General features: G+C 55.3%; 3 protein-coding genes and 1 long non-coding RNA gene across 10 annotated transcripts; 2 read left to right on the top strand and 2 right to left on the bottom strand.

Moving 5' to 3' along the window:
• Positions 1-3,485: 3,485 nt before the first annotated feature.
• REC8 (REC8 meiotic recombination protein) lies at positions 3,486-9,896 on the top strand. 6 transcript variants are annotated; one of them, XM_068547404.1, is made up of 19 exons: positions 3,486-4,148; positions 4,249-4,317; positions 4,439-4,581; positions 4,666-4,741; positions 4,835-4,955; positions 6,053-6,128; positions 6,483-6,562; positions 6,801-6,936; positions 7,019-7,091; positions 7,185-7,276; positions 7,444-7,493; positions 7,819-7,953; positions 8,263-8,329; positions 8,433-8,599; positions 8,779-8,827; positions 9,091-9,157; positions 9,251-9,382; positions 9,454-9,560; positions 9,672-9,896. In XM_068547404.1, the coding sequence occupies exons 1-19, from the start codon at positions 4,093-4,095 to the stop codon at positions 9,761-9,763; spliced, it is 1,788 nt and encodes a 595-aa protein (XP_068403505.1). In that variant the 5' UTR covers positions 3,486-4,092; the 3' UTR covers positions 9,764-9,896. The 6 variants fall into 6 exon arrangements, with proteins under 6 accessions (XP_068403505.1, XP_068403511.1, XP_068403496.1 ...); XM_068547410.1 differs by having other exon boundaries at positions 6,801-6,894; positions 9,251-9,560; XM_068547395.1 differs by having other exon boundaries at positions 9,251-9,560.
• Positions 9,863-18,641, bottom strand: IPO4 (importin 4). Its single transcript, XM_068547356.1, has 30 exons — positions 18,326-18,641; positions 18,159-18,245; positions 17,951-18,030; positions 17,832-17,873; positions 17,267-17,396; positions 16,999-17,178; positions 16,684-16,749; positions 16,477-16,578; positions 16,307-16,390; positions 15,886-16,050; positions 15,732-15,785; positions 15,464-15,573; positions 15,066-15,174; positions 14,775-14,904; positions 14,472-14,585; positions 14,255-14,368; positions 13,884-14,004; positions 13,642-13,753; positions 13,418-13,533; positions 13,231-13,308; positions 13,097-13,154; positions 12,893-12,998; positions 12,598-12,791; positions 12,405-12,446; positions 11,889-12,014; positions 11,572-11,780; positions 11,333-11,465; positions 11,148-11,252; positions 10,363-10,432; positions 9,863-10,237 (listed from the first exon to the last, which is right to left on the bottom strand). Exons 1-30 carry the CDS (start codon positions 18,392-18,394, stop codon positions 10,107-10,109), a joined length of 3,237 nt encoding a protein of 1,078 aa, XP_068403457.1. The 5' UTR covers positions 18,395-18,641; the 3' UTR covers positions 9,863-10,106.
• On the top strand, positions 17,972-26,188 carry LOC137766885 (uncharacterized). Its single transcript, XR_011074417.1, has 3 exons — positions 17,972-18,047; positions 21,253-25,751; positions 26,044-26,188. It is a non-coding gene; the product is annotated as an uncharacterized lncRNA (long non-coding RNA).
• Positions 18,746-25,103, bottom strand: TM9SF1 (transmembrane 9 superfamily member 1). 2 transcript variants are annotated; one of them, XM_068547365.1, is made up of 6 exons: positions 24,878-25,103; positions 24,048-24,412; positions 21,797-22,418; positions 21,311-21,496; positions 19,984-20,257; positions 18,746-19,407 (listed from the first exon to the last, which is right to left on the bottom strand). In XM_068547365.1, the coding sequence occupies exons 1-6, from the start codon at positions 24,936-24,938 to the stop codon at positions 19,014-19,016; spliced, it is 1,902 nt and encodes a 633-aa protein (XP_068403466.1). In that variant the 5' UTR covers positions 24,939-25,103; the 3' UTR covers positions 18,746-19,013. The 2 variants fall into 2 exon arrangements, with proteins under 2 accessions (XP_068403466.1, XP_068403470.1); XM_068547369.1 differs by lacking the exon at positions 24,878-25,103 and adding an exon at positions 24,721-24,862.
• Positions 26,189-27,837: the final 1,649 nt, after the last annotated feature.

Raw genomic sequence — 27,837 nt, 5'->3', positions numbered from 1 at the left:
CAGGTAAGCACATGACTTGCCCCCTCTCTTCAGAGAGGGCTTCCCTGAGCACCCAACCCAAATAGCAGCCCTCACTATTTTCTGTTCTCTTATGCTGCCTCATTTTTCTTCATAACACTTATTTACCACTTCACACATTTCTATTTGTCTACTTGTTTATCATCACTCCTTCCCTATTCCATGAGAACAGGGACTTGTTTCGTTCATTGCTATATCCCCAGTGTCTAGAGTAGTGCCTGGCACATGGTAGGCATGTAATAAATACTTGTTGAATGAATGGACAGATGAATGAGCAAATTACTGTGTCCTTTATCTCTTAAACTAGGTCCTAAGCACCTTAAGGGTAGGTGGCCCCACTTTATCATATTTGTGCCTCAGCGTGAACACTTATGAACACTGACAATATACGTACAGTGATCGAAACAATTTGTAAGTATCATGTAGAACCCAATTTAGCCAAGCACCGTGGAATAGGGATTGGGAACACTGGAATTCAAAAGAGCAGAGTTCCCAACCAGGCTGCCACTAAGGAGCTGTGTGGTCTGGAACAAACAGTCCATATGGGCCTCTGTTTTCTCATCTGTAGAGGCAAGATCTTGGACTAGATTTTGAAATCCCGTTCAGCCTTGATATTCTGTGGTTGTAAATTTAGGGCAGTTGCTCATTCCTCTGACAAACATTTGCTGAGCTAAGTTTCAGGCACTAATGGAAAAAACATGAACCTCTCAAGAGTTCCCGGATTGAAGGAACAAAATAAAATAGGGTCAGCTTGGCTGCAATAAGAGCTGAGTCTTTTTTTTTTTTTTTAATTAAACTATAGTTGACTTACAATATTGTGTTACTTTCAAATGTATAGCAAAGTGGTTCAGTTATATATTTTTCCAAATTCTTTACATCATAGGTTATTACAAGATATTGAATATAGTTCCTTGTGCTATACAGTAGGTCCTTGTTGGTTATCTATTTTATATATAGTGGTGTGTATCTGTTAATCCCAAACTCCTAATTTATCCCTCCCTCCCCTTTCCCCTTTGGTAACTGTAAGTTTTTTTCCTATGTTTGTGAGTCTGTTCCTGTTTTGTAAATAAGTTCATTTGTATTCTTTTTTAGATTCTACATATAAGTGATATCATATAATATTTGTCTTTCTCAGTCTGACTTCACTTAGTATGATAATCTCTAGGTCCATCCATGTTGCTGCAAAAGGATTATTTTGTTCTTTTTTATGGCTGAGTAGTGTTCTATTGTATATATGTACCATGTCTTCTTTAGCCATTCATCTGTTGATGGACACTTAGGTTGCTTCCACATCTTGCCTGTTGCAGATAATGCTGTTATGAACATTGGGGTGCACATGTCTTTTCAAATTAGAGTTTTCGTCTTTTCCGGATATATGCCCAGGAGCAGGATTGCTGGATCATAGGTAGCTCTATTTTTAGTTTTGTTTTTTTTTTTAATAAATTTATTTATTTATTTATTTTTGGCCACGTTGGGTCTTCCCTGCTGCGCGCGGGTTTTCTCTAGTTGTGGCGAGTGGGGGCTACTCTTCGTTGTGGTGCGTGGGCTTCTCATTGCGGTGGCTTCTCTTGTTGCGGAGCACGGGCTCTAGGCGCACGGGCTTCAGTAGTTGTGGCACCCAGGCTCAGCAGTTGTGGCTCACGGGCTCTAGAGTGCAAGCTCAGTGTTTGTGGCGCACAACTTAGTTGTTCTGCGGCGTGTGGCTTAGTTGTTCTGCAGGGCTTGGTTGTTCTGCGGCATGTGGGATCTTCCCGGACCAGGGATCAAACCTGTGCCCCCTGCATTGGCAGGCGGATTCTTAACCACTGAGCCAGCAGGGAAGTCCCTATTTTTAGTTTTTTAAGGAACCTCCATACTTTTTTCCATTATGGCTATGCCAATTTACATTCCCACCAACAGTGTAGGAGGGTTCCCTTTTCTCTACACCCTCTCCAGCATTTATTGTTCGTAGACTTTTTAATGATGGCCATTCTGATCGAAGTGAGGTGATACCTTATTGTATTAATAGTTTGGGGAGACTTCCCTGGTGGTCCAGTGGGTAGGACTCCGTGCTCCCAACGCAGGGAGCCCGGGTTTGATCCCTGGTCAGGGAACTAGATCCCGCATGCATGCCCCAACTAAGAGTCTGCATGCCACAACTAAGAAGTCTGCATGCCTCAACTAAGAAGTCTGCATGCTGCAACTAAGAGATTCTGCATGCAGCCAAAGTAAATATTTTAAAATAAAGTAAAATAAATAGTTTTGACTTGCATTTCTCTAATAATTAGAGATGTTGAGCATCTTTTCATGTGCCTGTTAGCCATCAGTATGTCTTCTTTGGAGAAATGACTATTTAGGTCTTCTGCCCATTTTTTGATTGGGTTTTTTGTCTTTTTTGATATTGAGTTGTATGTGCCGTTTGTATATTTTGGAAATTAAGCCTGTGTCTGTCGCATTGTTTGCAAATATTTTCTCCCATTCGGTAGGTTTTTTCCTTTTGTTTATGGTTTCCTTTGCTGTGCAAAAGCTTCTAAGTTTGATTAGGTCCCATTTGTTAATTTTTGGCTTTATTTCTTTTGCCTTGGGAGACTGATCTAAGAAAATATCGCTGCAGTCTATGTCTGAGAATGTTTTGCCTATGTTCTCTTCCAGGAGTTTTATGGTGTCATGTCTTATTTAAGTCTTTAAGCCATTTTGAATTTATTTTTGTGTATGGTGTGAAGAGCTGAGTCTTAATAAAGAGGCAGAAGCATGCCCTGGCGTCAAGACTGGGAAGGATATTCTAGGCCAAAGAAATGGCTGTGCAAAGGCAGGAGGCATGGGGAATGGGATATTTGTAACTACAACCATACAACTTACATTACACAAAGAATTTTTGAGACAAAACAGCTTTTGTACGCTGAGAAGTATGCCCTGCATCCAGCAAAACTAAAGTCTCAGCCAGGAAAACATTCACAACTGGAAAACAGCCAGGTGAGGAATGCCACAACCTAAACTGTTCAAATTTAGGAAATGACCCGGCCAGTGCCCTCGTTGCTCCCTGTGAGGTCTTTCTTCCCCAGCGACCTGGGGCGGCTCCAAGGCCACCTCACACCCGTTTCTACCTCCCTAGCTCACCATAGGCCCTAGGCTGGGAACAAAGGCGGACCAACCAATTGCTACTAGGTGGGATTTGGGGAAAAGGGCAAGGTCTAACCGCAGGTCAGGCGCCCCAAACAGGGCGTGGCGGTTGCCCTTGGCATGACGCAACCTCCCCGGTAGCTGAAGCACCCTTGTTACCAGGCTCGCCGCAGGTGAGGCTGGGGTCTGCTCCCCGCTCATTGGTCCAAAGAGAAGCACCTCTGAGGAACCCCTGTTGCCCAGGCGAGGACGAGAGCCCATTGGTCGGGACACCTCACAATGCCCCCCCCCGCCCCGCCCCACCCCACCCCACCCCACCCCACCCCCCGCGCGTGTGCAGGGTTCTTCCCATTGGTTCGCTGCCTGCCTCGGGAGCCCCCTGTGGCCTCCAACCAGGCAGCCTACTTGGCACACCGCAGCTAGTGCCCCCAAGCTGACCCTGTTCCCCATTGGCTGCTCTGGGGGCCGCCGCCATCTAATGAGGAGAGAGGCGCAGAGCACGAGCTCCCTGCGGCGGGATCTAGCCTTGCAGCAGCGGGACCGGGCAGGGGCCGAAGCTGTGCAAAGGCCGAGAGACCGGCTTCTCTGCGGAGGACACCCGTTCTCTCTCCGGACCTGGTCTGGGTCGCAGCTTGGGCTTCCCGTCGCGGAGCTGAGCATCTCCAATCTGGAACCCAACCCGCGAGGCTCCAGTAAGTACGAAGCACCCACGCAGCGTGCGAACCGGCTCAGGGCGGACGGAGAGGGTGTCCCTGCTCCTGTGTATCCAGTGTGCGTCTCCATTTACTTATCCCCTTAATCGTTTATCCACCCATCGTTTATCGGTTCATTTATTTGGCATTCTGGGTGCACTCGCTGCGCCGCTTGTCCACATCCTTCTCTCCGACGGTGTTGGAAAATCCTGTGCCCTGAAGAATTCGGACTGAGATCCCAACGGAAGAGTGGTGTAGACGAGGGTGCAACCCCAGAGGGACCATGTTCTACTATCCCAGCGTGCTTCAGCGCCACACGGGCTGCTTCGCCACCATCTGGTAAGGGAGGGCTGAGCCAGGGTGGGCGCACCGGGAGGGGCGCCCAGGGATCCCAGCCTGAGGGCTTCTCCTCCATCCTCGCTCCTCGTCCTTCTTCCAGGCTGGCAGCAACGCGCGGCACCCGGTTGGTGAAGCGCGAATACCTGAAGGTGAACGTGGTGAAGACCTGGTAAGGCCCAGAAAAGGCCAAGAGTGGCCTGGGGCCATTGTGGGTTAGGGGATGGATTACGCTGGGCTGTGGGGCTGGTCTTTGGCGCAGCGGTGATGATCAGGGCGCGTCGTTCCCCCAGCGAGGAAATCCTCAGTTACGTGCTGGTACGAGTGCAGCCCCCGCTGCCAGGTCTGCCGCGGCCCCGCTTCTCCCTTTACCTCTCAGCCCAGCTCCAGATCGGCGTCATTCGGGTCTACTCTCAACAATGCCAGTACCTTGTAGGTAAGGCTAGAAGGCTCTGAGGTGGGGCAGAGCTGAGTGGTCCTCCCATGGGCTGGCGCCATATCTTGCCCTCCCTGCCCGCAGAGGACATCCAGCACATCCTGGAGCGCCTGCACCGGGCCCAGCTGCGGATCCGCATTGATATGGTGGAGACTGAGCTGTGAGTGTGTCCCTGGGACTGGGACCACCCAGTCTTTGGAAGGGAACCTCCCTGCTTGGCCTACAGTCCTTGACAGCCCCCGTTCTCCCTCAGACCCAGCCTGCTACTGCCTAATCACCTGGCCAGGATGGAGACTCTGGAAGCTGCTCCAGACCCCTTTTTTGGGATGATGTCTGTGGAACCCAGACTGCCCAGTCCCTTGAATATCCCTCAGGTAGGTCTCATTCCCCCTGGACACCTCAGACTGATGAGTTGCCAGTCTGACACTAGGGTGGGGGTGGGATGGGAGCCTGCTACAGCTCTGCCCCACGGAAGTCATTGCAGTGCAGCTGCCGTGGTGGACCCATCCAGACAAGCCTGCTGCACTTACCTATGCAGGACCAACCTAGAGGCAGCTCTTGTCTCCACACCATTCCAAGAACCAAGCCCCCAATCCACGCCCTCAGTGTCCCTCGGCACTGGGTTTCCCATGTCCTTGTCCGTCCATTCCTAACACCCCTACAGCTTAGAAAGTATTACTTCCTTCCTTCAAAGACACCTCCAGTGGCTCCCCACTGCCACCAGAATACTAGCATTTAGGGCTCTCCATACCCTGGTCCAGAGGTAGCCATCCCTAGACATCTCTCAGCACATCCCCTGGGCATCTTTGGCTCCCAGACACCAGCCTGGCCCCTATGCCGCAAAGATGCCACATTTACTTCTTTGCTTTTGCTGTTTCCCTAGGCCATAATGGTCACCCCTTGTTCTCTTACAGTCCTCGCTCAATTGCTACTCTTTTCCATCAAGTCTTTATACCACTGCTGGCCAGAACCAAACGTTGTTCTAGAACTCAGCACATCACTAGGGCTTTGTTTATCCTTTGTGTTGACTCTTTTTTTTTAAAATTAATTTATTTTGTTTTTCAAAACAACTTTTATTGAAGTGTAGTTGATTTACAGTGTTGTGCTAGTTTCGGGTGTACAGCATCCTTTGGCTGGCTCTTGCTGGGGTCGTATACAAACTCGTCTCCCCACTAGACCATATAGTCCTTAAGATCAAGAATCTTTTCTGTTCCCTCTGTGCCCAACACTTGACATAAGGATGCAGTACTTCTTTCACAGACAAATTAACACAGTCTAGATGATTGGGTGGGGGCAGGAATGGGAGGAAAAGAAACCGGATGGTGAGTGGGTTCACTGCATGCTGCTGTCAGTGCCACAGAATTTAGGCATAAAGGGCTATCACTGTCCATTGTTTGAATAAGGTTGTGAAAGTGGGGAAGCAGGGCGCTGAAGCTGAACCCTATCTTTTGTCCCCAATCCCTCCGCAAAGATTCGACACCTCCTAGAAGCTGTGATCCCAGAGAGAGTTCTTGAAGAGATCCCTCCTGAAGTTCCTATAGAGCCAGGTGAGCAGTGAGAGCCTTCTTTTTGGTGAGAGGCAGAGGAACGTCCAAGAGCTGAGGAAATCACTGTCTTTGAGCTTCTTTCAGGAGCGAGGCCCTGTGAGGGGCACTGTATGTGTATAATGTCGTCACTGCTCACAAGAGTCCTATGAGATCAGAATTATCCCCAGTTTACAGATAAGGAAAGTGAAGCCCATAGTGGTTAAGCGATGTGTCCTGGGTCAGCTTGCCAGTGACTAGCCGGGGCCTGACTAGAACTCAGGTGGACTTGACTCCAGAGTCCATGCTTTTGCCTTACCACATGGGTGGTGGGACTTGGAAAGAAACAGGGGCTGGTGTGACTTCCCTCCCCTCCAGAAAGGATTCTGATCACTGCACCGTCTCCTGAGGCCATCACGCTCCTGGAGGCGGAGCCCATACGTATGCTAAAGATTGAGGTGAGCTGACCCCCTGCACATGGAGCCTGAGGCCCGAGTCCTGCTTCTGATGGCCCAGCCCCGCTGCATCTGCTTCCTTCTGCCCCCAGAGTCCTGCCTTCTCCACCTCCGTTTCCCCACCTCTGCCCCCAGCGCCGTAGCACCCACGGGCTTCCTCGGTCTGGCCCAGCCCTGTGGCATGTCTCTCAGACAGAAATGGAATTGAGTCCCCTCGCCTTGGTTCTCCCTCTCCTGACAGGGTGAACGGGAACTCCCAGAGGTCAGCCGCCGGGAATTGGACCTGCTGATCGCAGAGGAGGAGGAAGCCATCTTGTTAGAGGAACGTCGGCTAGGCAGGTCCATCCGGCCGCGTAGGGCCCGCCCGGTGCTGGATGGTCAGACCCCCGGCACGGGCAGTCTGGGCTGCGCAGTGTTCCCATCTCTTCTGTGTTCTGAGCGCTGACCTTCTCTTCGCAGAGTACAAAGAGGAGCTCCTGGCCCCAGAGAGGGAGATCACAGTCCCCCCGCCCTCACCTCTAGCTCTTGCAGAGTAAGGGCAGGAACCCCTGGGCCAGGTACCCCTGGGCCAGGTAGGGGTCATTGCTGGGAGGGTATCTTCATTCTCTTGCCCATTTCCCCTCAGGGTGGAGGAGGCTGCAGAGCTACTTCCGGCTGAGGTCCTGGCCCCTGAAGAGCTGAAGCCACCAGGCTGGGAGCCCGAGGTCCTACTTCCTGGTGAGTACCTGGCGTGCCAGGGTCCTTCCCGGGGGTCCCTGCACAGCTGCTGCAGACAGTGGCCCCGTATTCTAACTTGCTGAAGGGAGGACTCTCTAGCATCTCGCCTGGGTGGCTCTGAGGGCAAAGGGTGTGGGGCAGAGCTGGGACCTCGAGTGTTTTTGCAGAGATAACCCCCCCGCCGGAGCTGCGTCTGCCAGCCCCACCTAGCCCAGAGGTGAGTAATGCTCCTCCAAGCCGCCTCCTTTTCGCCCTCCTCTGCCAGAACTGCTCACCCCTTTTCAGTTTCCCCAAGCCGAAGGCCACTGCTAGCTTCCACAGGCCTTTGAGCAAATTAGTAAAAGGTGCCCCTGTCCACACCCCATTTTATCCGGATGGGCACCTCATACAGGGTGGGAGCTGCACCCGCTCCCAGAGGCCCCACCCAAGCCCCCTCCCGGGGCACCACCAGGGACGGCAGGCTGGGACCTGTCTGCAGTCCACGAGGACCACAGGGAAAGGAGTAACGGGTAGCCTTGCTCCCACCTCCCCTCCCCCCTCAGCGGAGGAGGCCCCCAGTCCCCCCACCTGCTCGCCGCCGCCGTCGCCGCCGGTTATTATTCTGGGACCGGGAGACCCAGATCCCCCGGAAGGAATTCCAGGAACAAATGCAGACCAGAGCCCACTGCCGGGAGTGTGTGAGTACAGCCCAGGCTCTGGAGGGATGGAGGGAGGCAGGTGCACGTCGGGCCTCCTAAACTCCTGGGGGGAGCCTTGAGAACAGTCCCCAAAGTGCACGTGTTGGGGGTTTGCCCACATACCACTTCATTACCCCGCCTAGCACATCCCAGGGCATCAGTTGAAAGTCCTTTTAGCAACGAGCAGAGCAGGCAGGAGCATGAGCCTGAAAGAGCTAGAAGGCCAGAGGCCCTGGAACAAGGCACTGCAGGTGGATGAGGGGCAGTGGCTCCTTCCTAACCGGGCTTCCGGCCTTTCCCACCACACAGCCAATGGTGCAGCCTCCTGAGAGGATGATCACGAGCCCCGCAGAGCTGTTCCGAACCCCGACTCACTGTGAGGAATGGTGGGAGCTGGTGTGTGGGATCCTCTGAACCCCTATCCCTCACTCTTGGTGTTCCTCACGCCTCAAACCCTCTCCCTGCTGCCCCGTCCTCAGCTGGCCGGCTACCCCAAGAACTGCTGGCTTTCTGGACCCACTGTGCCCAGCCACTCCCGCTAGCACTCCGGAGAAGGCCGCCCCCGGAGCTTGAGGAGGAGGAAGCTGAGAGGGAGGCGGCAGCTGAGGAGGAAAGGAGAAAGGCTGAAACTCCGAGCGCTATCGAGGTAACGGCACCCTCACTCCTTCCTGCCTTGCCTGAGCTCCAACAGGCTGCTTTTTTCTGCCCACGTGAGCCATGGGCACCAGGTCCCAGCCAGGCTGGTTCAGGGCTAGGCCTGCTTCACCCCTGCCCCCGGTGCTTCTGTGATGCTTGGGGTCTTAGTTCTCTTTCTCTCATCTCCAGGTCCTGAGGGAGGCCCTGGAGCCCAGTGGGCCCCTCATGCTGCCTTCAGGTAAGTACCTGGAGAAGGGACGGCGGAGACCACCACCCTGACCACTGTGCCAGGAACCTGGTGCCCCCACTGCTGACAGTTCTTGTCAGCGCACTTAACATAGGGAAGCACAGACCGAGACTCTTCATCCCCTCCCCCCACCCCCTGGGTGCTTTTTAACAAGTCACTGCCAGCTCGGGCACCCAGGTGGACCAGGTGGCCCCAAAATCCCAACCGCTCAGATGCAAACAAACCCACTCAGGACCTTGCCCTCTCCCTGACAGAGATCTCCCTAGAAGCGGCTGAGGAGGAGAAGCCCCGCATCAGCCTCGTCCCCCTGGAAGAACGGTGGTAAGCAGCAGCCCCTGCTAGGATGGGTGTGCCCCTCGTCACTGTCACAGCTGCCACCTTCCCTGCTCCACCCAACTCCCCGTGTTCTCCTAGGCCCTGGGCTGAGGCGGAGCTGCCAGAAGCCCCTGCGTTGCCCGTGGTGCCTGAGCTCCCTGAGGTGCCTGTGGAGCTGCCTGTGGAGCTGCCCCCAGAGCCTGAGCCGCTCTCGCTGGAGGCTGTGCACAGGTACCAGGAAGGGCGTGCCTCCGTGGGTGGCCTGCGCTGCAGCCTCAGCTCACAGTTCTTGACCCCCACAGGGCAGTGGCACGGGAGCTGCAGGCCAACAGGGAGCCTGACTTCAGCAGCCTGGTGCCACCTCTCAGTCCCCGCAGGGTGGCCGCCCGGGTCTTCTACCTGCTCCTGGGTGAGCGAGGAACGTGTGTGCCTGTGTGGGGGGCGGGGAGTGGACACACAGGCCAGAGGCTGCTGTAGGGACCCTCTCCTCTGACCAGCCCTCTCCTCCCCTCTTGACCAGTGCTTGCTGCACAGCAGATCCTTTGTGTGAAACAAGAGGAGCCATATGGGCGCCTCCTGATCCAGCCAGGGCCCCGATTCCACTGCGGTTAGAGCCAATTTACAAAGCTGCCAGGGAACCCGCTATGTTAAACAATGTCCTGCCGCACTGCTGAACACGGATCTCTATCCTTCCTGCTCCCAGCGCTACTGTTCAAGCAGAAAATAAACTGCCTTTATTACAGAATGGTGTCATGACTCCGTTTGTATTGTCCCACGGCACGACAGACCCAGCCCTAGGGGACACCCCCGTAAGGCAGCAGGTAGGGCTGAGACTCCAAGTGGGTATGAGGCCCAGGCCCAGAATCTTTGGTAAGGCGTGAGCTGGAACTGGGCTGAGAGCTGGTCTCGGGCGTGGGCAGGCTCTGTTCTCCCTGGCCCAGCGGCAGCCCGCAGTCTAGGTGAGGCCCAGGATGGCCTGGAGCTCCTGGGCCTTGTTGCCAGGCAGGGAGCCCAGTGCTGAATGGAAGCTGTCAGCGTGCTGTCTGGCCAAGAACGTGAGGAGCAGCAGCAGCGACGCCTTGGTGTCTGGGTGGAGAGTGAAGGGGGAGGAGTCTGGGGAGGGCTGGCCCCCCATCCCTAGCTGCCCCCGGCCCCCTGAGCCCTGCTGCTCCCCGCCTCCCCCCAGCCCTGCCCACAGCTGCCACCCTCACCTGGTGGGACCTTGTTCTCGGCCAGGATGAGGCTGCAAACGCGCAGGAGCTCTGGAGCCACATCTACAACCTGTGGGGAGAGCAGGGCTGACTCGGGGGCAGAAGCACCCCTGGGCCCCAGCACTGGGGTGGGTGGTAGGAGCCCCAGAGAGGCAGTCTCCCACCTGGGCTGTTTGAGCGATGCTGATTAACACACACGCCAAACAACTGTGAACCATGAGAAGAACCCTGAAACAGGGTGGTAGTAATGTTTTTTGTTTTTTGGTTTTTTTTGGACAGCATGAGACTGTGACCAAAGGTATTTGAAATCAGGGCCTCAAGACCAAAAGAAGCCCAGACACTCAGGAGCTCCACCCACACAGTAGTCTGCGAAGATGCAAGACAAAGGTGATGGACACAAGAGCACTGGGACATGAGTCCCAAAGCTAGCCACTTGATGCAGACAAATCTCATTCAGAAAGCAGAGCTGCTCTGACTGGAAAGGATGGTGGGGTGGCCCAAAGGACCCAGGCTCCATGGAGCACAGTCTGAAAGAGCCTGGTCTAGGAAATCAGCCTAGGAAAGCTGTGACTTCTGGCTCAGACCACAGGGTGGAAATGAAACCTCCCTGAGGAAAAATGCTACGTGGTGAGAGGAAGCCCCTCCTCTCCCATTAAACGCCTTGGCTGCCAATCCTTGCACACCAACAAGAAAGCCGAGAAGAGCAGCTTAAACTGATGCCAACCCTGCCTGTCAATGAGAGTGGAGCATCAAGCCCCCTCTAAGGGCCCCAGCATTGGGGTTACCTGGTCAGGGCTGCTCTGGTACAGGAAGCTGAAGAGGTGCCCTAAGGTGACCCACTCCTCCAAATCCTCCTTCAGTGGCAGGGCGTGCAGCAGGGCAGCCAGCACCTGAACACAAAGACGACTCTGGCCTCCAGCCCTGCACCCTCCTCAGCTCCCCGGCCCTGCCTGATGCCCCCACCCCTCACCTGGGGCTCTGGTTTCCTCGTGGGGCTGGCCATCAGCAGGCGGGCAAGTGCCCCACAGATGTTGTCATGGACACGATCGTGGCGCTCCCTCGCCAGGAGGGGCAGCAGGAGCCCCAGCAGCTTGGGGAAGTGTCTGGTCCACAGTCAAGGAACAGGCACGCGGGGAGACTGCTCCCATCCCGAACCCCAGGGACACCCTCCCAACCCCATCTGGGCCCCCTCCTGCAAGCCGAGGATACTCCTGGGCAGGGCGACCCCCGTGCTCTGCCAGCACGCCCAGCCCAAAGACGGCATTGCTCCGCACCTCGGGGTCCGCCTCCCGGGCAGTGCTCAACAGCACGGGGAGCAGCCTGGACACAAACTGGGCCGAGGCGGCACCCAGGCCCTGAATGGACTCCGCCAGCGTCCCCACCGCAAAGGACTTCTCTGCCACCGTGCAGCCCTGTTTCTGGTGGGGGGAGGAGTGCGAGTCAGCCTGGGACTGGGACAAAGTGGGGAACTGGGCACAGGGGGCACAGGCGGAATGGGGCTCGAAGCCAGAGGACAGAGCACTCACCGTCTTGCAGAGCAATAATGGCAGGAAGCCGGCAAAGAAGGGGGCAAAGGCATCTCCCCCGGCCGCAGTGGCCAGGGCAGGGATGGCCTCACCAGCATGCTCCAGCAACATGGCGTCGTATTCAGCCTGCAGGGCCAGGTCAGAGGCTGGACACCAGGGCCAGCTCTAACACTGGGGGCACCTCCCACCATACTCCTCCACGGCTGCAGGTGGTCTCCCTGAGGGCTGCCCTTGGTTGACAGGACTGGCCCCTTCCAGGCTGGGTTTGTTTGCAGCCCAGCTTTCCCTCCTGGTCGTCCTACTCCCACTATCAATCCAAGCCTACCCCGAATCCCCACCTCCAGGAAGCCTTCCTTGAACACCCACTGCCTTAGTGGGAGTGGGGTTGGTTGTTCCGAGCCACTACCAATCTTTTAGCAAGCCCCGTACCCCCAAGCCACGCCAAGCACGCTGTCCACCCCGCCCCGTGGAGACCAACTGGGCTGCCTGGTCCCAGTCTGCACCCGTAGCTCTTACCTGGTCCTCATCCTCCTCCTGGTCGGTGTCCTGACAAGCTGTCTGCAGAAAGAGGGCGCTCAGCTCAGTCTGGGCTCTCCTGCCCCTTCTCCTTTCCATGGGTGGAAGGAGGGGGAAGCTGGACTGGTAGCCTCTGGCTAGCCCCACCCAAGGCTGGGCCACCTCCTCACCCTGCAGCCCGCCGGCCCCTCACCTTCCTCTGCAGCACAGCCTTGAGTGCGTGGCAGAGCTCAGCAAGCCGCCCGGGGGGCTGCAACGCCACGCTCCCAGAGCCGCGCAACACTGCCGTCAGGGCTGACAGCACGGCCATCACCACCTGGCGCTCCCGCTCCCCGTTCACTGCCCGCACGTAGGATGGCACCACCCGGGCCAGCGCGGCCTGCAGAGCTGGGGACACGATTGGCTGAAGCCTTGGTCAGCCCCTGCCCCCTCCCCACCCACCCCCTGCTTCCAGAGGCCCCAGCCTGGACCCGGCCTCGCCTTCTCACCAGCAGTGTTGGGTTCCGAGGGGCTGCTTTGACAGGCTTTGTGCAGCGCACAGCAAAACTGACCCAGGGCCTCATGGGCTGCCTTCCGCACGTTCAGGTGAGGGCACTGCAGCACGAGAAGGGGCAGGACGTGTGTGCTGCATGCAGGGCCGGCACAGCTCCTAGCCCCCAGACCTCACCCGCCCCGCCCCCCGCCCCACTCACCTCCAGCAGTGTGAACACTTCTTCAAAGACAGTCTCCATGTACGGAAGGAAGGCCACACTGTGGACAGACACACCACCATGGGGCAGGGGCTCCCAGGAGAGGTTCCCAGTGCCAAGGAGAGGCCAATGCTCACCTGGCATTCACAGAGATCTCCCCCAGCGCAGCACAGGCGTCTTCCTTCTCATCGAAGAAGGCGTTTTCCACGCTGTACCTAGAGTAAGGTGGGGAGGCAGCAGCAATCAGGCGCCAGTAGAAGCAGAGCTGGCCCTGGGCCCTTGTCCAAGCCAGGATCCCCCAGACCAGAATGGCACCCTCCGCACCCTGAGATCTCTGAGTCATCCTCCTCTTCCTCGTCCTCCTCCGCGAGCTCCTCCTCTTCCTCCCCACCGCGCTCGTCGTCAAACAGAAGGAAGGTGCTGCTTCCATTGTACTGAGGCTGGAATGGGGAGGCACAGCAGGGACTTTGGCTCAGCTGGGCCCAGGAGAGAGATCCCATCCCAGCCCTGGCCGTCCCCAACTGGCCCAGCCCACCCTGTGTGCTCACCACAATGCCCTCGGTGGAACGCAGTGACAACAGCATGAGTGTGGTGATTCGTGGCAGGTGGGGAGCGAGGCTCTCACCCATCAGCCCCGATAAGGCTGCAAACAGGCTGTACCTGGCGGAGACAGGCGGAAGCTTTATAGTCCTACCTGCTGTAGCCAGACAGGACGGGGGAACCCGGGGAACCCATGGTCCAGAAACGGAGGACTGGGGTCTGGGTGGGGGCGGGGTGAGGGCTCACTCACGTGCAGCGCCGCAAGTCAGGGTCATCTACCTGGTCACACAGGCCCAGCCCCAGCTGGCAGCACTCCTCAGCCAGGGGCCTCATGGGCTCCCCTACTGCTCGCGCCAGCACCCCAAGTGTCTCTGCAGAGGCAAGGGCTCGGTTAGCACCAGGATGAGGCACTAGGCCAGAGGTGTGCAGGGCCAAGGCCTAAGGGACCAGAGATAGCTGGGCGGCGGTGGGGGGGGGGGGAATTCAGAAATCCCTTCTACTCCTGGGTACGGTGCGAGCGCAGGAAGACACCTGTGCTGCCCCGGGGCGATCTCGAGAACGACAGGTGAGCATCGGCCCTTCCCCAGCACTGGGAAGCCCGCCTAGGAGTCCCTCGCTCACCCAGGCTCTGGATCCGCACAGGCTGAAGGTCCTCATGGCCTGTCAACAGGAATTCCCGCAGGTGCTCCACGATGGTGGGGACGTAGGGCAGCATGGAGGCCTGGGCAGCCGTGGCTGCAGCATGGAAGGACAGAATCAGAGCTGGAGAGTGAGCAGGGACCACCTGCCGCAGGCACCCGGAGTGAACCCATGCTCCCGCCTCCTGCCTCTGACTCACCAATGGCCCCCAGGGCGCTCACAGCCAGCTCCTTGGCCCGGGAGCTGCTGGGGTTCCTCAGAGGCTGCAACATACACTCCATGAGCTCCGTAAGGTAGTGCTGCACTTCAGGCCCTGTGGGAACGGGCACCCCTCTACCAACCAACCCAGGCCTCCTACCTGCCTCCAGGCCGACCCTCCTTGTGGCCCTGCCACATCCCTCTCCCCACCACGGGCAGTGGTTCGTGGAGCTGCACTTCCTGCCCCCTTCAGCCAAAGCGACAGCCCCGTCCCCTCCCTCATACCCCCAAAGGGCATCGCCACCTAGGTTCTCCACGAAGTTCTCCAGAGCATAGCAGGCCTTGGCTAGGTGACGTGTGCACCCAGGAGGCACGGACTTTAGGTAGGCGAGGAGCAGTGGCATCACCTCCCCGGAATAGCTGCGAATGTGGGGCTGGGGAAAGGAGAAAGGCGGCCGGAGTCAGCTCAACTGCAAGGCACGCACCTAAGTACTGATGGCAGCAGAGATGCCTGAGGGATGGGGCTGAGGGGAAGCTGGTCTCTGGGACAGGTGGGGACTCTGAAACAGTGGCTGCCCACACCGGCCTTGCTGACCTGTAGGTTCTCTGAGAACTGGCCCAGGGCAAAGAGCGCAGCATTGCGCACAACCTGTGACGGATCCTCCAGGCTCCTGCACACGATCTGTAGCAGTGGGGACAGCAGTCTGGATGGGGCAGGATAAGAGGATGGAGTCTGAGGGGCAGGACCTGAGATCCCTGGGCTGAGCCATTCTGCTGTTTCCCCTGGGAAAACCAAGGCTTTCTGCCACCAGATGGTGAGCACCACCCGCTGACCCTGACAGCTGGGGTATCTTCCAAACCAGGACACTTGAGTGTGGGAGCAGACACTAGTGATGACTAGGCTCAAAGGACAAGCGGAGACCAGGACTGCCGTGGGCAGTGTGGTCCTCCTCCCCATGGCCCACCCTCACTCCGAGACAGGGGAACAAATACCTCTGCCTGATGTGGTCCCCGGCTCCATCCGAGAGCACCGCCAGCACCAGGAGGCCAGCCTTGCGCTGGTATGGGCTCTGGCTCCGCAAAGCCTCTTCCAGCATGGGCATCTAGGGGAGCAGATGGCACTCTCCTGAAACCCCAGCACGAGCCTGCCTGTTCCTGCGGCAACAGGCCTTCCACACCTACCAGGGCCCAGACATCCTCAGGCTCGGGAGGCTAGGCAAACCCGGGGGTAGAAGCACTGGAAGGACAAAGCCACACTTACCAGCAGGGGACAGAGCTTCTCAGGGGGCAAATGGAGTGCCAGCATGTCCACGACCTGGAAAAGGACAGGGAGACTTTGATGGACTCCATCTCTGCCCCCCAACCTCCCCCAACGACCTAACACCCCTGCCCCCGGCCCCTGTCCCACATCCCACCTGAACGGCAAAGTGCTTGGGCGTCTCCCCCACCAGCTCAACATCCAGCTCTTCCTCCTCTGAATCCTGGTCCTCAGGATCCAGCTGACCCAGGGGGGGCTCGGCAGCCATGATGGGGAAAAGGGTGTGCAGCAAGGGTGGCAGGAGGCGATTCTTCAGTAAGGCCTTAAAAGGGAGAATGGAACGGTGTCCCTGAGAATCTGTTCCCAAGATGGACTCACATTAGAAATTCCAGCCTTCCAGGCCACAGGGGGTCCAGCAGGAGATTCCCAATCTCCCAGCCAAGAGCTGGGCTGAGTCCAGGCCCAGCCTGGAACATCTTAGCCATGGTACTTTACATATCCCCAGATGGACAGAAAGCTCCAAGAGTGAGATGGAGAAGAAGATGGAAGTGGGGCGATGTGTGTCAGAAGGCACTCACCTTGCTCTTGACTTTGACCAAGAAAGTGAGGCAGCAGAGAATACGCACACGTATTGCATCACCCAGGGCCACGTTTCTAGCCACCTGCCCAGAGACCAACTCGAATCAGAAACCGGCAAGGAAACTCCCAGCAGAACAAGCAGCAGGGACAGTGCCGACCCCAGGCTCACCTCCAGGCAGAATGTGAGGACCTCTGAAAGGTGGGAGGTGATGATGGGCAACTCTGACTCCAGCAATTCATCCAGGGCCTCCAAGGCCTCACAGGCCTTTGCCTGCCAGACAGAGAAGTCACGGGGTTACTATGCTCTTCTTCAGTGGACCAGGCTGAATGCTCCTGCACCCTCCTTCCAAAAGAGCTCCTACCCGAATGTCCTCACCTCGTCTACAGGGATCAGAATCTGCACGGCGACGATGAGCTTGGGCACCAACATCCGCACGAGAGGCTGGAGGACACAAGATGAGCTAAATCACAGAGAGCACGATGCAGCCTAATCTCCAGCCCCAGAAGCTGGCAGCTTCCTCGAAGCCTGCACATAGCAGGAGCCTAGGCAAAGCCACCCACAGGATCCCCTCTCAACTGTTAGGCAAGACAAAAAGCAGAGAAAGAATCTTAAGTAGCTCTGCATCCCGCAAGGGTGAGGACACGAAAGCCCGAGGGTAGGAAGCCAGGAAGGTGAGGGCCCACATCTCACCACATCATCAGTGCCAAGGTAAGGGGCCATGGTGGTCAGAGTGCGCAGGGAATAGAAGAGGAGCCCAGGAGAGCCCACGTCACCAAGGGTCTCATTCAGAAGCCGAAGAAGCTCCCGGTGGTGGGGTCGGAAGGCCTCAGGCCGGGAGGTCACCACCACACTTAGCAGCAAAAGCCCCATCTGCCCAGGAAGAGGGGTTGAGAGGGAAAAGCTTACATGGTCTATCCAGCCTCTGGGTCCCTTCCTCCCACCAACCATGTGGTAGTACCTCTCTCTCAGGGACGTGGAGGCTGTGGATACTGTGCTGAAGAAGCTGCATGAGCTGAGGCCAGGCCTCCAGGCCTTCTTTTCGAAAAATGGTAGCTGAGAGCTGGGCCAAGCTAAGACTCACAGAATGCCTGCAAACAAGAGAGATTCCCCACCCCCAATCACCCTCCAGTACCCTTCCCTGTATGCGATGGCCCTGCCTCCATGGGGTGGCCAGGAGAGAAACCTCCAGGTGTGCGAACAGGGCCTCTGCCAAGTTGGGACACAGAAGACAACGTCTCAGAGGGACACTAGCAGCACAGTGGGTGTGCAGTGTGGTGAGGGTGACCTCACTCATGCTGAATTTCAGTTCTGTCTTCCAACTCGGCTTTGGCAGACCATCACAGCCCACGCTCAAGAAGTTTCATCTTTAATACAGCTTGAGAGTCGTTCCTCCACCCTTGGTCTAGAACCTAAGTCCCTGCCCTCCAAGAGCCAGCCTGGAGCTGAAAAAGAAGGCAGAAACCCTGAGAAGCTCTCAGCCTAGAGTCAGTTAGGGCCCTGAGAGGAGGCAGGTAGGCACTTACTCTGTCTCTCTCTGGAGGACCGTCAGGATCAGAGACTTGATGCTGGAACACAGGTGGCAAGTATTTGGTACCCAAGAACCGCCTCAGCCCGGCCCCGCCCCACCCCTGGCCCCGCCCACCTCTCCTGTTGCTCGGCTGCCAGCCGTCGCCAGCCGGTGCTCAGTCGTCTGCGGGTCAGTACGGCCGCGAACTGGCGGATCTGGGACGAGGAAGCAGGTACGTGAGGGTCCGGGCAAGAAGGTGCTGAGAGAGTTGCCGAGGGCAGGAGCTGGGGCTTGACATGTGGCGTACTATGGGAAACTCAGCAGGAAGGGGTAGGAACCTTACCTGAGGGTCGCCCGCCGAGGCCAGCAGTTCGCAGAGCGCGGGCAGGGAGGCGGGGTCCCTAAGAGCGATCTGGAGCTGCTCGGTGGCCTGGGGAGAGCCGGGGGTCAGAGTCGGGCCGTTACCGCAACGCCCCCGCTCGCCCTGGCCCGGTCCCGCCGGCCCCATACCCGGCGGATGCGCTCGGTGTCCGGCAGCAGCAGCTCCCGGAGGATCTGTTCCAGGCCGGCGGGCTCCATGACAGCAGGGGAGCCGCCGCTGCGGGGCCGGAGTTGGGGGAGGGACAGCACGTGGAGGCTCCGAAACCCGTTTCCGGCGGAAAGGGCGTTGCTCCGCGCCCCTCCCGTCACCAGGGTGATTCAATTCGCTTCGCGCAGAGCTCGGGCTCCGCCACTTCCGTTGGGCGGAGCGCCGGCTGAGCCGCGGAAACAGGGCCCTGGTAATGAAGGTTCCGCTAGCCGACAGTTCCTCAGCTCCATGAAGAATTCGAGTTCCGTTCATTTCGCGGCCGACCCGCCTTCCTAGGGGACAGTGCCCTTAACGGCAGGGCACGAGTTCCTATATCCAGACCAAACCCTCCAACTACAGGATCCTGTTTCTTAATAAATTTTATTTTGGTATTGTAAAAAGAAAAATTAGGACCAAAAAAAGGCAACTTAAAAAGTTCAAATATATACTCCTTATATAATAGAGATTTATAATTTCCCGGCCCTCTCTGGGGAAGGGAGGCCCAAAGGGCAAAGGGGAAGGCAACAAAACCATCACACAACTCAGTCACTCAATCAGAAGAGATGTTGGTAAGAGATCAATAGGGCATGAAGAAAGGGAAAGAAGAGTGATAGTTTTGCCACCCAAAACTCAGTCCATCTTGAGGTTAACATAGATATAACGGATGAACTTTAGGGAAGAAAAAAAGGAGATGGTGCCCAGCATGAGGAAGAAGACATATCCAGTGAGTAAGGAGTAGCCAAAGAACTCTACTGTCTGTACCACCCCTGACATGTTGGAGCGCCGGGCATAGTAGAAAACTGAGTAGAAGAAGATGAAGAGCCCAGTGGAGCCAACACTCAGCACAGATCGCCACCACCAGCGGTAATCCTCCCCAGACAACTGGAAGTAGGTGAGCGCGATGGAGATGCAAGCCCCCACGCTCAGCAGGATGGCGAAGACGAAGAAGAGGATGCCATACAAAGTGTACTGCTCCCGACCCCAGACTGTGGCAAAGATGTAGTACAGCTCCACAGAGATGGCACTGTGAAGAGAAGAAACGATACACAGCATTAAAGGGCTGTGCACTGCCAGCACAGTGGCCAGGCCAAAATCCAGCCACCACCCCTCCATGTTACTGGGTCACTGTGGAAAGTGGGCCCCCTCTACTCCCTGCCCTGGAGTTCCTGGCTTGATGGGGATTCTTTTACCTATGATTAGCTGCTCTCATTTCAAGAACATCTTCTTTGGTAGGTTGAGAGCAGGGATCTTGTCTGTTCTATTTTCCACTGTATTTGTCTGGCACTAAAAGGTACTTGATAAATTGGATGAGTAATCAAATGGGTTTTAAGCCCCACGTGGTGTCGCCAAAGTCAGAAACTAGGAAGACAGTGAAAGGAGCAATGTCTCTGGAGAGCTTCACAAGTGAGACACCCTCATATTTGAACTGATTCAAGCTCAGTCCTGGTTGGAGAAAGTAGGAACCATTTAGTGAACTCTTAATGGTACAGCTGAACCAGGGATTATCACTGACAATGGGTTACGGTACAGGGTGAGTAGGGAAGGGGAAAGTTAAGGTCAGGATCCTGAGAGTGATGGCCATGGAATAAAGGGAGGATACCTGAAAGGCAGGAAGCCTCCAACAGTCATGTGGATGAGAGTAGACTTGTACCAGGGCTGGGGCGGGATTTCCCGAGCTATGTTCTTGGTGCGACAAGGTGCATCAAAGGGGCTAGCGTTGTTCTTCCCGAAGATACCTCCAATGACAGTGAGGGGAAAGCCCACCAGCAGCCAAACCGTCAGAAGCAGCAGGATGGTGGTGGCTGGCAGAGCCTGTGTTGAACCATTGGCCCAATGCACGGAGTTCACCACACTCCACGTCAGGAAGAAAGGCACTGCAGGGATGGGCCCCAGAGGGAGAGTTAGCACTAGGAGCTACATCCCTGGGAGCACCCAATCAGACTGGACCTAAAGGCGTGAGGAGTGAAACATCCTGCTCCCAGGCTGACTCCACCCTTTCATGTCTTGTTCTTTGTTCCTTAGCTTACCAACACTCCCTCCCCTCCCCATTATCATTAAGGATCTAAGCAAGCCGTTACATAATGATCTAAGAGTGACACAAATCCACCTGCCTCCAAGGGCCTGTCCTGCTGTGGCACTGGTGATTCCTAGTATGAGACATTCACTTGATTAAGGCTCTGTTTTCAGAAAGCCCTGGTTCAAATGTAAATGTGGTAGAACAGAAATCAGACACTTAACAGTTGGAAACACAAGAGGTTCAGAATGCAAACTACTACTGCCTTTGAAAGGACAAGCTGGCTTGAAAGGCTAGAGTGGGGAGGCCCACTTTCAAAATTAAAAAAGCTTGGGGAGGGACTTCCCTGGTGGTACAGTGGTTAAGACTCCGCGCCTCCAATGCAGTGGGCACAGGTTCAATCCCTGATCAGGGAATTGGGATCCCACATGCTGTGTAGCGTGGCCAAAAAAAAAACATGGGGGGACAAAAAGGGAGTCTCAAAAGATAAATTCAAGAGTGTTATTTCAGTGTAATGGTTGAGAATACAGGCTCTAGAGTTTGACTGCCTAGGTCTGAAACCTGATTCTCTGCTTTTTAGGAGTATAATCTCAGGCAAGTTACCTAACCAGCCTGAAGTTCAATTTCCTCATCTGTAAAATGGGGACAATATTACCTATTTCATAAAGTCAGTGTGAGAATTAAATGAGATGAAGGCATGTCAAGTGCTTATCACGTTGCCTAAAACATTTCAAGGGCTTAATATTTAACTATGCAAAAAAAAAGAAATGAAGTTTTTGTCTTTTGAATGGTTTCCTTAGTGTTTCTTTTACCTATTTTCATTCCCTTAAAAGCCTTACTCTGACTCTATCTCAGGTTCCATGATGTGTTCTAAGTTCCTAAATTGGCCCACCGCGGAAAGGGCAGTCCTCACCAGAGAAGAGACTGGTGGTGAGAATGATGTTCCACACCCAACGCTCGCCTCCAATCTGCCGGTAGAAGTGGCTGGACACGTAGCCAGAGATGCAGCAAGTCAGGGCATACAACAAGATGGCTGCTGAGTTAATAGCCCCGTGACGGTGCACATTGAACATGCCCAGCAGTGCCATGACAATAATGCCTGCAGCGTGGTAGTGGAAAGTCTGTGTTAGGTCTCACCTATCCCTCTTCCGGCAAATTCAGAGAAATCAGCCAGCCCCCTTTCTCCCAGACCCAGGGCTTCCATCAAAACAATATCCCCCAGTTCTGTTGTCCAGAAAACCCGCAACAGAATATACACATCCTTGCTAGAGCCATTCCACCCCTTAGGTCTGCCCCTCACCTTGGACAGAAGAGAAGATCTGTAGATCTTTTTCTGAACAAACTACCTACTTAGTTCTACCCCTTGAGAGAAATCCCTAATTAATTTTTATCACCTTACCAGTGCCAAGGGCCAGGAACTGGGCACCCACACCAAGCACAGCACAGAGCAGACCACGGTATGGAGGGAAGCGGAAGACATCTGTATGGATAATTTTCCAGCCATTGTCACCTTGGTCAAAGTCATCACCAGAACCTCCAGAGGTTGTCTCTTCATCCAAGTTGTACCGAGCCAGGTCATTTCGAAGCACACGCATGAGAATGACAGCCACAAAACCCACCAGTAAAAACACAAGCACCATGGAATTAATGATGGACAACCAATGGATTTCCAGTGTTCGGGGAAAGAAACCACCATCATCACCACGGCGCCTGTCACTCCGATGCTCGACTGAAGTCTCAGACCAGCGCACACTGTAGGTGTGGGTGAGGCCTAGGAACTCATCAGGTCGTAACCCATCTAAACTGTGGGGCTTGACGTCCCGCACTGAGACATTGGCAAATATAATACGATCTCCGTGGAATTCTAGGTGGAAGTCCAAATGGGTCCAGAGTCCTATCTTGTGGCTGTGAGGCAGGAAGCCACTCTCCTCCATGTAGCCCACAAAGCCACGGATTGGCAAGTCGTCCACCACAAATTCAAAGTAGTATAGTTCCTCAATGGCCTGGCGCAGCTGTTCCACCTAAAAAGAGCAAGTTAGGAGTCAGACAAGGCCTCCCCAGGCATTGGATTAGAGCAGGGTTTCAACCTCAGCACTAATGACATTTTTTTTTAAATTAATTATTTATTTATTTTTGGCTGCATTGGGTCTTCATTGCTGCGCGTGGGCTTTTCTCTAGTTGCGGAGAGCAGGGGCTACTCTTCGTTGTGGTGCGTGGGCTTCTCATTGCGGTGGCTTCTCTTGTTGTGGAGCACGGGCTCTAGGTGCACGGGCTTCAGTAGTTGTGGCTCACGGGCTCTAGAGCGCAGGCTCAGTAGTTGTGGCACACGGGCTTAGTTGCTCTGCGGCTTGTGGGATCTTCCCGGACCAGGGCTCGAACCCATTGGCAGGTGGATTCTCAACCACTGCGCCACCAGGGCAGCCCCACTAATGGCATTTTGAGCTGGAAAATGCTTTGTTGTGGGGGGCTGCCCTATGAATTGTCAGGTGCTCCGTTCCTGGCTTCTTCTCACTAGATGTCAGTAGCATCCCCCGGTAGTGACAATCAAAAATATCTTCAGAGGACTTCCCTGGTGGCGCAGTGGTTAAGAATCCACCTGCCAATGCAGGGGACACGGGTTCAAGCCCTGGTCCGGGAAGATCCCACATGCCGCGGAGCAACTAAGCCCGTGCGCCGCAACAAGAGAAGCCACCGCAACGAGAGGCCCGTGCACTGCAGCAAAGACCCAACGCAGCCAAACATAAATAAATTAATTAATTAAAAAAGAATCTCCAAACATTGCCAGATGTCTCGAGAGACAAAAGCCCCCTGCTGAGAAACACTGGTAGACCCTAGTATGTTGGGATTCTCCGAAATGAGCAAGCATGACTTGACAGGATGAAGGCCTAGAAGGAGAGGGAGGTGTAGGAAGGTCTGGAGTAGACTAAGGAAAAGTGCCCTAAGATAGGAATTGCTGAAGAAAAAAGCACGATAGGGAAAATTAGGTAGCGTGTAAAGGAGCCAGTTAAAGAAGCCAAGAGGTAGGAATGGCAAAAAATGACTACGGGGGCTTCCCTGGTGGCGCAGTGGTTGAGAGTCTGCCTGCCAGTGCAGGGGACACGGGTTCGAGCCCTGGTCTGGGAGGATCCCACATGCTGCGGAGCAACTGGGCCCGTGAGCCACAATTGCTGAGCCTGCGCGTCTGGAGCCTGTGCTCCGCAACAGGGGGGGCCGCGATAATGAGAGGCCCGCGCACCGCGATGAAGAGCGGCCCCCACTTGCCGCAACTAGAGAAAGCCCTTGCACAGAAACGAAGACCCAACACAGCCATAAATAAATAAATAAAAATTAAAAAAAAAAAAAATGACTACTTAGGTGTGATAGTTGGGACCTTATTACCAACAGAGAAGCTTCGAGTCAGGAGCCCTGGGCTCTAATGTCAACTCTGCAATCCACTATCCATGTAGTCTTGAAGAAGTTACTTCTGAGCAAGTATGTTCATCAACCAAATGCAAATAATAAATACTACCTTCCCTGCCTGCCACATGAGGTTGTACTTAGAATCAAATCAGATCATTTCCATAAAGGTGCTTTGAAAACCATAAGCCTAAGGCACTGTTATTAGGTCCTGGGAGGGAGGGCTAAGTTCTAGTCAGTGTGGAGAGGCTGACCTGTGCGGAACTGAGCTGCATGTGGCACAGAATTCTCTTCTCCACATTCTCCCGAAAGCGGATCTCGTACAAAGACTCAGCCATCCGGTCCCCATCCAGCACTTCACCCAGGCTAAGGCTTTTGTGGCGTATCTTCTCAGGACAGCAGACTGGAAGCTGATAGTAGTGGTAAGTCTCCTGAGGGTTATGGTAAGGTCCCACTTTGTTGACATACAGAATGACGGGGTCGCCGGCCTTGTAGTGTGTCACACCTTCCACCCCTGGATCTCGACCTGTGCCCAGCAACAGCAGCAGCAGGAGTGGCAACCACCGGCAGCTCCAACTTCCAGGGTGGCCTAGGACTGTCATCCTTAAGGCAGCGGAACCTGTTTGGGGGAGTCCTGCAGTTATGGGAACCAGGGATCGAATGACTCCCCAGGTCAGGTTCTTTGAACTGAAGCCAATGGCTCCAATTCCTCCCCTTGGCCTTTCCGACCCTCCCTCAGGAGGCCACCTCCCCACCGCCACACCACAGCATGTCCCTCTAGCTCGAACACTGGGCTCCGCCTCTGCTATGTAGTCCTCCCAACCTGGGGTTCCCCCCCCCCCCTCCGGCAGCCCGCCTGCCCGGGACCTCCCCACGCGCCCCAGCCCGTTTCCATGGCAACGCCACGCGACCCCGCACGTCCGGCACCTTCCCGCCGCAGCCCCGGGGTGCTCTCCGCGCGGGAAGGGCTGGCCGAGGCGGCGCCAGCGGCCTCTGCGGCCCTGCAGCCGCCCTCGCGCTCCTGCCGGGGTCTCCCCCAGAGCCGCGCGCTAGCGGGGGGCCTGGAGAGGACTTGACAACCGACCTCCACGGGGCTGGCCGCCGCGGTGCCTGATCGCAGCGGCTGCGGCCGCACCGCAAAACATCGCGCCCGGATCACTTCAGTGCTCCCTGGGGAACCTTTCTACGGTTGGAGGCCCGGCCCAGCTCTGGAGACCCCGCGAGTCTCGGGCTAGCCCGTCGCCCGGCAAGGAGCGGGGTGGGGGGCCCTCCCGGCGATCTGAGGGCAGCTCAGGACACGTCAGTCTTCCCTCTTCCGCCTTCACCCGAGGGGACCTCAGCCCGGCGGAAAGCTCCTTTCCTGGAGCTTGGAGTGGGCCACTCCCCCCAGGCCGAGGCCGCTCCGAAGCTCCCAGGTTTTTCCAGGGCGGGTTGCGGTTGAGACCTGGCTACGAGGACACAAACGCCCTTTTTGGATAAGCGTTGCCGCGGGTCCGGCCGCCTATCCCCGGGAAGGTTTGGGTTGGGCGCCCGAGAGCAGTGCCCACTGCTCGCGCCCAGTGACTGCCCGGGACCCGCGGCCCGGCCGGCGGCTGCGCCCACACCTAGGGGACGCCCGAAGCGTTTGCCGGCTGAACCAATGGGACTCGCCACCGACTGCTGAGGCCGAGCCCCGAGAGGCGGTTCAAGGTCCTCAACCCGGGCGGGGGTGAGGCTTTGGGCGTCGCTGTGGAAGGACAGCAGAGGACACAGCCCATACAAGGGTCCTAGAATCGGATCTCACCGCACTGCTGCTCTGCCATCCGTCCTGAATGGCCTCTCGCCAAAAACCAAATGCCGTAAATAAAAGTCTTACCAAGGCTGTACTGGAGGCCTCCCTGACCGTATAGCGACCGTCCCGTGTCCGACGATAGGCAAGCCTGGGCTAGGTTTGGTGCAGAGGCACGCAAAGAGATCGGGTATTTGCTCTTTTACCCCGTGAACTGGGCAGCCTGACGCTTGTTGTTGTTTTTTGTTTTTTTAATGTTATTTACTTATTTTTACTTTTGGGTGTGTTGGGTCTTCGTTTCTGTTTGAGGGCTTTCTCTAGTTGCGGCGAGCGGGGGCCTCTGACTGTCGCGGCCTCTCTTGTTGCGGAGCACAGGCTCCAGACGCGCAGGCTCCGTAGCTGTGGCTCACGGGCCTAGTTGCTCCGCGGCATGTGGGATCTTCCCAGACCGGGGCTCGAACCCATGTCCCCTGCATTGGCAGGCGGATTCTCAACCACTGCGCCACCAGGGAAGCCCAGCCGCACCCCCCCCCCCCCGCCCGCCCGCCCCCGACGCTTGTTGTTAATTGCAGGTAAAGAACCTTGACATGCTTGCTTCGGTCTCTCTGTTTTTATTCTTTATTTATCTCTGTATATGTGTTTGAGCATCTCTTAATTTTGTATTGCAGATTATTCTGGAAAAGTTTATCCTGTCAAGGGATCTGCCATTAGGGAAATTCCTCTGGAGATCAGACCCAGGGGCCGTGACTTCGTTTTGGCCACCTGGGAGCAACTTAAGGTTTCCTTTCCTCGAGTAAAGAAAGTGGAAAATCTCAAGCGGTTTCTGGCTTGCAAAGCCCTTCATTTACTCACTTCTGCCCTCTCTGACCCAGCCCTCCTCCCTGCAGGAGGAGGTGAGGTTCCAGGAAGTAGGGGGTTGAGTTTTTTAGAGAATCAATGAATTTTGTAATCAGAAAAGTAACTTAGAGTGGCTTTGGAATAATCTTTTAAGTGACAACCCCCTGGTCTCTAAACCTGGACCTCCTTCACAATTAACAGCCGCCCCCCATAAGATCAGTGCCACCAAGCCTCCTCTGCTTTTCTCTTGAATATCTTCCAAATTGCCCTCCATGCTGCCTTGGTTCAGGCCCCATCCCCTCACCTAAATTACCATGACAGCCACCTTGCTAGTCTCTTGGTCATCTCTCCCCTTGGATCCATTTTCCATACCGCTGCTGCAAGGATTTTTTCTTTTTTTAGTCTTAAAGATGTCCTATTTCCTGCAACAGTGGTTCTTTTTTTAAAAAAAATTTTAATACAATTTTTAAAGGTAACTTTCCATTTACAGTTATTACAAAATATTGGCTATATTCCCCGTGTTGTGCAATACATCCTTGAGCCCATCTTACTCCCAATAGTTTGTACCTCCCACTCCTCCACCCCTATATTGCCCCCTCCCCCTTCTCACTGGTAACCACTAGTTTGTTCCCTATATCTGTGAGTGTGTTTCTTTTCATTAAATTCACTAGTTTGCAACAGTGGTTCTCAAATCTTGGTGTGCATCAGATTCAGCTGGAGACTTATTAAAAACATAGATACCGGGACTTCCCTGGTGCCACAGCGGTTAAGAATCTGCCTGCCAATGCAAGGGACATGAGTTCAAGCCTTGGTCCAGGAAGATCCCACATGCCGCGGAGCAACTAAGCCCGTGCGCCACAACTACTGAGCCTGCGCTCTAGAGCCTGTGAGCCACAACTACTGAGCCCGCGTGCCTAGAGCCTGTGCTCAGCAACAAGAGAAGCCACCGCAGGGAGAAGCCCACACACCGCAAGAAAGAGTAGCCCCCGCTTGCCGCAACTACAGAAAGCCCGCGCACGGCAACGAAGACCCAATGCAGCCAAAAATATAAATAAATAAATAAATAAATAAATTTATAAAAAACAACATAGATATCTGGGTTCCACCAAATCAGGATCTTGGGGAAGGAGGTGACTGGGCATCAGCATTTTTTAACAAGCTCTGACTTTGATGCACAGCAAAATTTAACCATGAGTACGTAGGATAGAGTCAAAAAAAGCTTGGCATATTAGGCCTCTCAGACCTGCATTTAAATTACTTCTCCAGGTACATTCCCCTCTAGAACCCTATCCTGTATTTAAATTGAAATCTTGAATGTCATATTTTCTCAAGCTTGCAAGCTTCATATATAGTTCCTTCTGCCTAGACTGTTCAATCTACCATTCCCTACTTAACCTGCCTGGAGACTTCTTTTGAACAGTGCAAATGCCACCTTCTCT

The sequence above is a fragment of the Eschrichtius robustus genome, chromosome 1 (assembly GCF_028021215.1).
Source record: "Eschrichtius robustus isolate mEscRob2 chromosome 1, mEscRob2.pri, whole genome shotgun sequence".
Classification (NCBI taxonomy): Eukaryota; Metazoa; Chordata; class Mammalia; order Artiodactyla; family Eschrichtiidae; genus Eschrichtius; species Eschrichtius robustus.
Note: the sequence above shows the minus strand (reverse complement) of the source record. Positions and strands in the feature narration are given on the sequence as shown.

Coding starts and splice junctions, on each gene's coding strand:
- REC8 (XM_068547381.1), top strand. CDS start 4,093: ATGTTCTACTATCCCAGCGTGCTTCAGCGCCACACGGGCTGCTTCGCC. Junction 4,149..4,248: donor GGCTGCTTCGCCACCATCTG/GTAAGGGAGGGC, acceptor TCCTTCTTCCAG/GCTGGCAGCAACGCGCGGCA. Junction 8,330..8,432: donor GTTCCGAACCCCGACTCACT/GTGAGGAATGGT, acceptor CCCCGTCCTCAG/CTGGCCGGCTACCCCAAGAA.
- IPO4 (XM_068547356.1), bottom strand. CDS start 18,394: ATGGAGCCCGCCGGCCTGGAACAGATCCTCCGGGAGCTGCTGCTGCCG. Junction 18,031..18,158: donor CCTCGGCGGGCGACCCTCAG/GTAAGGTTCCTA, acceptor TCCTCGTCCCAG/ATCCGCCAGTTCGCGGCCGT. Junction 11,781..11,888: donor CATTATTGCTCTGCAAGACG/GTGAGTGCTCTG, acceptor TCCCCCCACCAG/AAACAGGGCTGCACGGTGGC.
- TM9SF1 (XM_068547365.1), bottom strand. CDS start 24,938: ATGTTTTGCGGTGCGGCCGCAGCCGCTGCGATCAGGCACCGCGGCGGC. Junction 24,413..24,877: donor CGGCGGCCAGCCCCGTGGAG/GTCGGTTGTCAA, acceptor TCCCCCAAACAG/GTTCCGCTGCCTTAAGGATG. Junction 21,497..21,796: donor GTTCCTGGCCCTTGGCACTG/GTAAGGTGATAA, acceptor ACCACGCTGCAG/GCATTATTGTCATGGCACTG.